The 11,536-nt window shown below is 40.5% G+C and overlaps 1 protein-coding gene across 1 annotated transcript in view; it reads left to right on the forward strand.

Moving 5' to 3' along the window:
* abhd18 (abhydrolase domain containing 18) overlaps positions 1-6,594 on the forward strand; it is an 18,573-nt gene extending 11,979 nt beyond the window's left edge. The window contains exons 13-15 of the mRNA XM_046031109.1: positions 950-1,086; positions 2,528-2,690; positions 5,469-6,594. Of these exons, the coding sequence (XP_045887065.1) occupies positions 950-1,086; positions 2,528-2,690; positions 5,469-5,526 (358 nt within the window). The 3' untranslated portion in view covers positions 5,527-6,594. The remainder of the gene's footprint in view (positions 1-949; positions 1,087-2,527; positions 2,691-5,468) is intronic.
* Positions 6,595-11,536: the final 4,942 nt, after the last annotated feature.

Genomic DNA, 11,536 nt, shown 5'->3' on the forward strand with positions numbered 1-11,536 from the left:
CAATCCTCTCCAGGCTACGGTCATCCCTGCTGCTTGTGCACCTTTTTCTTCCACACTTTTCCCTTCCACTTAACTTTCTATTAATGTACCTTGATACAGCACTTTGAGAACATCCAACTTCTTTTGCAGTTACCTTTTGAGGCTTTCCCTCCTTGTGGAGGGTGTCAATGATGGTTTTCTGCACAACTGTCAGCAGTCTTCCCCATGATTGTGAATTCCACTGAACCAGACTGAGAGACCAATTAAAGGCTCAGGAACCCTTTGCAGGTGTTTTGGATTAATTAGCTGATTAGAGTGTGACACTTTGAACCTACAATACTGAACCTTTTCACAATATTCAAATTTTCTGAGATTTTGAATTTGGGGTTTTCATAAGCTGTACGCAATAATCATCAAAATTATATCAAATAAAGGCTTGAAATATCTCACTTTGCATATAATGAGTCTACATAATATATTAGTTTAACCCTTTAAGTTGAATTACTGAAATAAATGAACTTTTGCACGATATGCTAATTTTTCGAGTTTCACCTGTACTTCTATCATAGAACATAGGTGATCTATACACAAACCAAAAACATCCAAACCTAGACAGTGTAGTCTAGGTAAAGCCTCAGAAAGATACACACAATGTGGTTTCTTGTCCAGCGAATTTATGATATCATTTAGTACAACTGTAGTGTTAAACTTGACTGCAGGCTGATTTGCAATTGTCTGTACAAACCTGTATGGGCACAGTATGTGCAACTTTGGATATGATATTTTGTTGACTAACACTAAATCTTTGTTTTAAAAACCATACTATGCAGGAAGTAAACAAGCAGTTAGTTTTAGTCATTTTGTTTTGTTTAACTGATTTGTTTTTATTTTCAGGGTCTTCCTGTTACTTACAGCTTCAGTAAGACAGTTTCGTCATTTAGGTTTCATCTAAAATCTTTTATTTTCTCAGAAGCCTTCATGCAAACAACACACTGCATGGGAAGAAGACCGATTCAGGCAAATGCTGTCGGCCATCATTACATAGAGAATCAATAAGCTTCATGAAGGGAGTGATGGATGAATGTACACACATGGCCAACTTCTCTGGTAAGTTTCATAGATCAGACAACAGATTTACAGGACAGAGGAAAAAATCTTAATACTTACAGATGGTGGATAAAAAAACAGACATCCAAAGAGCTCCAAACTAATTTTACTAAAGCAGTGTTTCAATTATACAGAGCTTTCAGGCAAACAATGATGGTGCTTTCAGGCGAGGGGCAGTTGTTGCCGTGGCTCAGTGATGCTACCTCAGATCCTACCTGCCTGTACACCACAGGCTGCTGTTTATCCACCACGTTACTCATTGTTTAAATAGAGATAATGTTAGGCAATATCACAAAATAAATATAGCAGGTTTTGCCAACAAGTATCATAAATGTTGTTTACTGTCCCAGACCAGATAATCAGAGTTTAAAGCTGATGTTGCTCCAATACCATTTCTCTGCATCGATCTGTCTGGTTTCTGCTGGTGTAATTCAGGAAATTCCGACACCAGTAAAATCAGCTCCCTTATCGATTCCTGCCATGGCTGTGAAAGCTGAAAAAGTTGAACCATCATAAACTCTGAATGCAGCGTCAAAGAGCGGTACATGTTCATGAGAGCAGCAGCAGCAAGTAGAGGGAGGGGGCTGAGATGACCTTGGCTGCCATCTTGTTAACTTTGAAAAAAGTGGAAGCTGTCTGAAGGAACATTACATGTGGCACGATATATAATTACAGGTCATACACATAGTATTTCTCCACCTCCACAGTAAGACTCATTCTTCCTTGACCTACAGGGATTCACCAGTGTCCAAATAAGGTTACTCTACCCCAATAAATTCCTTCACAATAGTAATTGTAGTCTACAGTTATAATCTACATTATTTTAAACCAACATCACAGAAATTAGATTAATACGGAGAGAGTTTATCTTATTTTTGACATGTACACAGTAACTATGGGAAATATAGTCTTGGCAATTCCACACCATTTTGATATTGTTGTAATTAAAGGCGGTGGTGAAGCAGCCTTTGCCATGATATCCATACTGAGAATACCGAGCTAGCTTCTTCCTATAGCTAGCTTGCTGAAGAGTGATGTTGGTGTGTGACGTGGTGCCGTAAATAGGGTTAGGTAGTTTCCGGCCCAAGATTCCAGCGTTACATAGTGCAATACCAGGTGCTCCGGGCCCAGAGTGGCAATGACAGAGACGCCATTCACCCTATTACAAGTCAGTGTACCATCGAAAGGATTTTGAAGCTGTTATTTTAGATAAAATTACATGACTACATAATGTTGCTTTAAGTCACAATGACCAACAGAAGTTAGGGTCCGATGACCAAACTGAAAATACCATGAGTTATGCTCAGAATACAATGACGATGTCCTCTGATGTTTCTCCTCTCTTTACTCAGCTTTTTCCTTTACCTTGTGCCCCGTCTGTATGTCCCAGTGGCAGCATGTACACACAAATAAATGGTATATGTCCTTCCATCTGTCCTAGTCCCTGTAGACACCAGTCTTATCATCGTGGTCCAGGCCAAAGAGGATGCCTACATTCCTCGGACAGGGGTCCTCAGCCTGCCGGAGATCTGGCCAGGATGTGAAGTCAGATATCTGAATGGAGGACACGTCAGTGCATACCTGTTTAAACAGAACATCTTCAGGTAAAATACTGACTCAAAGAAGTGAGGCATGCCTAGTTAAACAATCTGTCAGTATTTACCTAGTGCCACACTTCATGTTTGGCTCCTTAGTGGTATGACTTCTGATGTACTGCTATTTTAAGGTTAAGGTTCAGCTTTATTGTCATTATACAATACAGGGTTGCACAATGAAATGCAGGTGCAGCTGCTCCATGCTACACACAGAAAATGTATAAACAGATATTTGTAGGAGTAAATGGTAAGGACAATGACAATGCTTTGCCTGTCACTGTCACATACCGTCGCAGGAAAGTATGTGAACCCTTTGGAATTACCTGGATTTCTGCATAAATTGGTCTTAAAATGTGATCTGATCTTCATCTAAGTCACAACAATAGACAAACACAGTCTGCTTAAACTAATACCACACAAACAATTATATGCTTTCATGTTTTTATTGAACACACCATGTAAACATTCACAGTGCAGGGTGGACAAAGTATGCGAACCCCTTGGTCAGGGGTCAGCAAATAAGTCTGGCATCGGTAGACAAACAGTCTATTCAAATCTAATTCAAATCTTTTCTAATCAATTGCTTTGTTTGCGGCAAAAACAAATTATAGCGGCTGGTGCTTAATTGAGAGCTATTACTTTGAAAGGTTCTGAAGGAAATTCAAAAGAGATTCTGGCTTGCTTGACACACCGCTGAAAAAGCGTCAGAAAACTTGAGATTGAATTCCCCTGAATGAGAAAAGCAGGAATTTCCTCTGCCTCCAGATACTGGGGAAATTAAAATAAGCATCCATAAGTAGATGTGGACCAATTGCCGTGAGGCACACACTCCTGCACATGTTTAATTGTGAACATGTAAATCGATCTCTTCATATTCAATTTGTTGAAAGGGAGAAAAGTAATACAAGCAGCAACATTTGGTAACCAAATAGCTCCCCCAAGTGTGTGACTGTGTGAATGAAAAATTCAACTTAAAAGGTGAAACTAATATATTATATAGAGTCATTACATGCAAAGTGAGATATTTCAAGCCTTTATTTTATATAATTTCGATTATTGCGTACAGCTTATGAAAACCCCAAATTCAAAATCTCAGAAAATTACATGAAATCAATAAAAAAAAAAAAGGATTTTAAATACAGAAATGTCAGCCCTCTGAAAAGTATAATCATGCATATGTAATCAGTACTTAGTTTGGGCCCCTTTTGCATGAATTACTGCCTCAATGTGGCGTGGCATGGATGCCATCAGCCTGAGGCACTGCTGAGGTGTTATGGAAGACCAGGATGCTTCAATAGCGGCCTTCAGCTCTTCTGCATTGTTCGGTCTCATGTCTTTCATCTTTCTCTTGGCAATGCCCCATAGATTTTCTATAGGGTTAAGGTCAGGCGAGTTTGCTGGCCATTTAAGAACAGGGATACCATGGTCCTTAAACCAGGTACTGGTAGCTTTGGCACTGTGTGCAGGTGCCAAGTCCTGTTGGAAAATGAAATCTGCATCTCCATAAAGTTGGTCAGCAGCAGGAAGCATGAAGTGCTCTAAAACTTCTTGGTAGACTGCTGCGTTGACCTTGGACCTCAGAAAACACAGTGGACCAACACCAGCAGATGACATGGCACCCCAAACCATCACTGACTGTGGAAACTTTACACTGGACTTCAAGCAACGTGGATTCTGTGCCTCTCCTCTCTTCCTTCAGACTCTGGGACCTTGATTTCCAAAGGAAATGAAAAATTAAATTTCATCAGAGAACATAACTTTGGACCACTCAGCAGCAGTCCAGTCCTTTCTGTCTTTACCCAGGCGAGACGCTTCTGACGCTGTGTCTTGCTCAAGAGTGGCTTGACACAAGGAATGCGACAGCTGAAACCCATGTCTTGCATACGTCTGTGCGTGGTGGTTCTTGAAGCACTGACTCCAGCTGCAGTCCACTCTTTGTGAATCTCCCCCACATTTTTGAATGGGTTTTGTTTCACAATCCTCTCCAGGGTGCGGTTATCCCTATTGCTTGGACACTTTTTTCCATTATGTATTTGGGGAGTTCTTAGCAAAGGTTTCCTTTGTTAAAGTCACAGAGAACAATAACAAGGGAGTCCGGGTTTGTCTGCTCCACACACAGTGTCCCGTCGGCCAGCATGCGCTGTGCGTCGTGCACGTTGGCGTGTGGCGAGATGTAAACACCGACCAGAATGAATGAAGCAAACTCACGGGGGGAGTAAAACTGTTTACAGTTAATGATAAAATATTCCAGATTAGGAGAACAGTGCTGCTGAATCACTGTCACGTCGGTACACCAGCCATCGTTAATATAAAAACCTCCACCTTTGTTTTGCCTGAGCTCACACAGCCAGGTCTCCGTGAAGCACAGAACAGAAGATGAATAAAAGTCTGTCTTTCCCCACCAGAAGCTGAAGTTCATCCAGTTTGTTGCACAGTGAGCGCAAGTTGGAGAGAAATATTGCCGCTGGCGAAGACGCACGAGCAACCTGGCTCTTTTTCCTCTTCTGTGGCGCTTCACAGCCCGAACAACAGCGAGCGAGCCCTTCCCCAAAATGTCCAATAATTCCACTGATGATGTGAGAAAAGTGGGAACTAAATCCGCTGGAGTTGTTCCCCTGATGTTCATGAGCTCTTCTCTGGTGAAAGAACTCCGGGAATAACAGCCAAAAACTGAATTAAGACACAAAAACAAAACAAAACAGAGCACACCTTACACTTAGGCAGCTATAAGCAGCATCTTGGATCATTGTTGTTTTAGAATTAATTGCATATCTGTTTTATTTCCAGACAGGCCATATACGATGCATTCAACAGATTCTGCCTGAAGTATCCCAACCTGCACTAGACGTCACAGACTGTAGCCCTTTTCTCCCTGTAACAGCACTACGACCTGTGGCTGGACCGTGGAAAAAGCAGCATCTGTCCACAGACCAGAAGCATCAGCATAAAGTATGGCAGTTAAGATCTCTTCTGCAGAGACGTGATGGGTCTGAGCTTTACAGACTATCCTGAGATAAAGTTTTTATTCTTCACATTTCCCACTTCTAGAAAGAGAATGGTGTGTGCCCTTGTGCAACTGTAAAAGTATTAACAGTGTTGTGGGGTATTCCCGCCAGCATGTGGTTGTCAAAGAAACATTCTGTTCCTTCAGTTCCACTTTGATTAAAATCACCCCCTACACATGAGGGATTCACAGGAAACGATGCAGCATGTCATTAGATCTCACTGTTTACTGTTCACTCCTACAGCTGTATCAGTGCTGGAAGTTACTGCTAATGCTAACCCAACATGACAGGCTGCACAGCTCCAACTCCTCAGCAATGTTCCCTGCTGTGTGTGACTAAACTATTGGTGCAGTGTGCTGCAGTGTTGACTGTCTGCTTGGCTGCACTGTAAACAGATACACCAGTTGCTCTACTGTACCCAAGAGAAGTGGGAACTGATGAGGAACCTTATAACTTTTCCTCGTCTGCCTCGAGCTTGCAGCAAAATGTCCAACTTGGGAAGCCAGAGGATCTCACAGGTGTAGTATTTCCTAGAACAGCTCGGCTTTCAGTTGCTGGCTGGAGAAAAGGAAAACGCAAAATTACCTGTTTTGTATCTTTGTTATTGTTAATACTACGTTCTGAAAAGGTTAAAAGACAGCTTTGCTCACTGGTCCACCAGTAGTCTTTCTGTTGGACATCCTGTCTGTGAAACTAGAGGGGTGGGAGTTTTTGACAGAGACATTCTTGGACCAACATAACAAGACGCAATGAAGAATGGTAAGAGCTTGGCTTATTTAGTCCAGATGTCATGTTATGTGCTACATTTGAAAGTATTATGCTATTATGTGTTGCATACATATACTTATGCACAAAGGATGGATTATGAACATGTCTAAAAAGAACTAAAGTGTTTAAGGTTAGGACTGGTTCCCTCTTTCCTGCAGTGTGTTTGCTTCAACAGAACTCACATTCTGTGTCTCCTATGAACATATGACTCATTTTCTTACTTTTTTTCTTCAACTGATAAACATTGCCTGTCTGCATCACTTTCACTGCATCCACTGATCTCCTGGCTTGGGTTCCAATAGTTGCAGGGCCCAAACCCAGAACCATAGTTTTCTCAGTGATTAAATATAATCAGCACTATAGTTCTTAGTAAGAACTCAAAAGCAAACCAGGTTGAAAGAGTGAAGCTAATCTTTCTCCGGACACGTGTGTGTCCATGTGATGAAAATGAGTTTTAAATTATAAATGCAACACTTGTTTTTGCCCCCATTCATTCCACACATTTTCAAGTGGCCTTTTATTGTGGCCAGCCTAAGGTACACCTGTGCAATCCCCATGCTGTCTGATCAGCATCTTGATATGCCACACCTGTAAGGTGGATGGATTATCTCTGCAAAGGAGAAGTACTCACTGACACAGATTTAGACAGATTTGTGAACAATATTTGAGAGAAATATATCTTTTGTGTACATAGAGAAAGTCTTAGATCTTTGAGTTCAGCTCATCATGAATGGGGGCAAAAACAAAAGTGTTGCGTTTATAATTTTGTTCAGTGTATGTTGTAGCACTATGTGTTGCTAACACTGCTGTTCATTGAGACAATGCACTATAATACAAACAAACACGATGTCGTAGATGATACGATCTCACAGTGGCAGCTGGTGTGAAAGCACCTACACAGAGAAAACACAGTCCCTCCTGCCCATCTGTTTTCACACCGCAATAAGCGAATTTGCCTTTAACAGCTGATAAGTCAGACTTGAATTTGATGCTGCTCAGTCCTGACTCACTACTTTGTTTCAAGTTCTAGCTCCTTAACTACAACCCATGTGTGCTTCAACATTTTTGAATGTATGCTGTGCAGCTTTTAGAATTTGAGTTGTGAACAACAATTCTGCTTTAATTTTTGTCAAAAGTATCATTATTGCTGCCTAGTAAAGCAATTCCAGTGCAGATTGTTTGGTAACCTCTGCAGTAAGTCAGTCTCATAATTACTCTTAACAGAATTGATGCAGACTGGATGTTCACTGTGATGGATTACACAACTGAAGCACATTTATTTTCATATGGTACAGGAATGACACAGTAGCATGGTTTGGCAATAGTTTGCTGTGATGTAAAGAGTAACTGTTTTCTAGTAAATGGGCTAAAACATGTGGTCCTGTAAGAAGCTGCTGATGCTGCTCTCTGCAGCTGATTACAGTATTTAGTACACCATTTGCTAGTGGAAACTTTTTGCCTGTAGACCAGTTTCACAGTAGACATTTTGATGTCAAAGCAGGAGCCGGCAACTGGCCAATCTAAATGGAATGTTTTGTTTTAATGGTATTGATTACACCTGGACTTTTTCTGCCGCAACCTGTCAAAAGACATGCTGTGAAAAAGGCCTATTACGCCCCATTTGGACCGGATAGACATCTCAGGGGAGGAAGGGATGACTGGGCTCCTCTGTAATTGAACACATCATTCCGGACAGCGTTTTAATCCTGGTGAAATGACAGGGTGAGACAAGTTACTGCAGGAGGTGAATTTGAGTCATAAATTATCACAACCTAGTCAGATCTGAATACACAGACATGAAGCACCTATCCAATCATTCAGTGTGACTTCCACTTCCAGAGGATATAACCATCTCTGATGTCCACATCCACAATAAATATCCAGAAATCAGCGTAGAAACCAGAGACAAAAGAAGCTGCAGAACTTGCCTGAGAATCTTCATGTTTTAAGTAGCCCAGTAATCCATTGACAGCTGTCTGTACATCCATGGGTACACTGCTAACAGGAGCTGCTAACAGCTAATTCACCTGCTTTTAATGGGGGCAGTTTGAGCAAATGTAAACAAATATCGGCTACAAGACATGACTGTTAACAGCAGCACCTGCCTGGAGCTGATACTACAGCACATCAACATGCCCCACACACATTACAATCAATGACCACCACATGGTGTTAAAATCCACCCACCTCCCCTACAGATTGAAACCCAGTCCCGATGGGGCTTTAGTCAGTGTTCTCCTTTGATTTTTGTTGTTTTGTGTTTTTGGAGTGCTTAAGAAATGTTTCCCCTTCACCCACAGTCATACTAACTGTGCCATATTGGTGTAGTTCCATTTATATAATGTTTATGTAATGTTGCTACTGAGACAGCCGACCTTTTCTGTCCTGACCTGGCTGTCTGTAGTCCACCATAGTTCCAGCAAATTCAGCTGCTTGATTTATTTTTATATCTATACATTTGTTCAACTTGTGGAAGTGCTGAATGATATTATTCCTGCTTGATTCAAATATATGTTAGTAGGATCTATAACAGTTAGTGATTTTTTAATACACTAATCCAGTGGTGCTGCAGGTCCTGAACACACTGCTGTGCAAAATGTCACATCTGTAAAATGACAGTTTCTTCAAAAATAAAAGATAACTGGTAAAATTCTGTATTTTTCTTTTGTCAACTAATCCCATGATGCGCAGTGCCAAACCAACAACCGACTCCCACACACACCCTCCTGCTGCCCTGAATACTCACTAGAGCACCACAATTACATAATATAGATTCTAAATAAATTCTAGGATTTGAAGGATTTTATGGACCCTATGGGGATGATACATGTAATGTAACCCTTTAATCTCTCAACAAGGTTTTATTTGGATGATGGGAGGATTTTAGTTTGAATGTTAAAAATAATTATCAGTTCAGTAGAAAGGACCAGCTCAAAATACATAAATATGACCTTTCATTATGTACATTGTGTTTATACACCAACTCTGAGCATAGTGGATGCTTTAGAACAGCTGGAGGCCCTGCGTCCTATCAGTTTCAGTCAGCTAATTTGCAGTAGCGGTTTCTGTTCACTAGCAGCTTAAAGTACCAATAAAGAAAGTAGTGTGATGTTCATCCGATGCAAATGAAGGCTTTAGTGGTGGCTGATCATTTCACTTGGACACCAGTGACAAGGCTTATTATCCTGTCTCATGCTGGATGTCACAGAAATCAGTTATTCTTGAGTTACCAGCAGTGGATGTTGGAGGAATCCAAGCATAAAAAACATTGAAAATGATCAGTATGAACATCTTTTTAAACTATGAATGGATTTTCAGAATACACTGTTAACATTTTACAGGCTGTCCATCCAGGTATTAAACAGTGTATCCTTTTTTAATCACATAGCTATCCCTGCACACATGGAACAAGAGGTCTGTCACTGATTCTACTGATCCTTGATGTTTAGTATAAAAACTCATTCTGATATGTTGTTTTAAAACAATCCAGGCAAACTTATCTGTCAATGTAAAATAGTTGTACATCTATTCTTTGGAGAAAAGTTTAGTCATAAATGACCTTTTAGCTTTAGTAGTGATGTCAGCAGTGATGTGCTGCCTTGGTCACTGAAGTCACAAGGGAAACAAACATTTGGAATTGCCCCTCTCCAACCATTCACGCCAGCTTTGCCAGCTACATCTGCCTTGCCTGCCTTTGCCCCCTCTACCCTCCACCTGAGGAGTTTCCCCTCATCCTACTTTGCTTTGCTGCTGTTGTTTAATAAACTGTTTAAACCTTCCCGAACTGTCTGCTTGCCTGCAGCTGGGTGCTAGCCAAATTCCTGACAGTCTGGCCTCCTGAACAGACATCCTGAAGGGATTTCACATCTGTAACATCTGCTCTAGATACTTTCTCCTCACAGTTGAGAGAATCCTTGCTACTTAAGTGCTGAATTATGTCATTTTCCCCAACAATAAAACCATGACACTGAGCTTAGTGGATGAGATTAAAATAAAAACACATATTAAAGCTTTCCACTACTCAAATGTGTCCGTGGCCACACCTTGTGCTGGTTCACAGTTAAATATCTGTCCAGAAAACTACAATTTGTAAATTGTGAGTTCTTTGCATTCTGCTTTAAATATATTCCCCATCAAGACTGGTTAACAGTTTTTATCACTACAATTTTAAAAAGCCTGCTCAACACATTAATTCGACTTTGACTAAAATCTTGTTTAGTTGTCACGTAACAATACTCACCACAGGGTGCCTGGCAGTACTTGTATATAAAAAGGCTCAATGAAGTGTTTGGGGCTGCAGTTATTCAATTCAAATAAATTCTTTACCCACTCATACTCAGTCCAAACGCCAATGATGTCTGTTTCCATTGCCCATCTTTGAAAAAATATCCATTTACAGGAGCAGTTTTAGAAGGAAAAAAACAGAAAGCCAAAATATTCTGAAAAACATAACCCAGATGTTGTACATCTAAATGACAGCACATTTTTACATTTTAGTTAGTAAAAGTTTTCCACTTACAACACTGTGGTGAAAGATCTTGCTGCTTTTGTTTGTTTATTACAGGTTCAAACATCCAAGTCACAAGTTCTACATGTGCCATGTTGTGCTCATCACAAACAGTGAAACAGAAACAGACAGCTGTTTTAAAGAGCATTAAATATAGCTCTAGTTTCAGATTTCAAGATGAGGTTGTTGAGCAGATCCTGACTAAATCTTTGGGTGAGGTCCGGTTACACTATGGATGCTGTAATGCTCCTTTGTTTGATCTGAGATGTGCGGGTCATACACTCCACTGATATGTAGATCAGAACTAATTCATGAGGAGAGTTTGGCCTTTGAGGACTCTGTAATGTCTTTTGCTGGTTACCTAACATTGACTGTGGCTAACTCTGTCCCACAGAATACATTCTCCTGCTGAGGACCATCTGACTATGTGTCGGTGTTCAACTGTGCATTAGAAATAAATGCACGAAAAATAAATCCTGTTGTTTTGACTTTTTTCAATTATTTCTGTTTTTTCATTATTGAAGCAATGTTTCTGTATTTTTTGTTATCTATAAAATAATGTTCAGCCTGTAATA

Source organism: Micropterus dolomieu, linkage group LG19, assembly GCF_021292245.1.
Source record: "Micropterus dolomieu isolate WLL.071019.BEF.003 ecotype Adirondacks linkage group LG19, ASM2129224v1, whole genome shotgun sequence".
Taxonomy (NCBI): Eukaryota; Metazoa; Chordata; class Actinopteri; order Centrarchiformes; family Centrarchidae; genus Micropterus; species Micropterus dolomieu.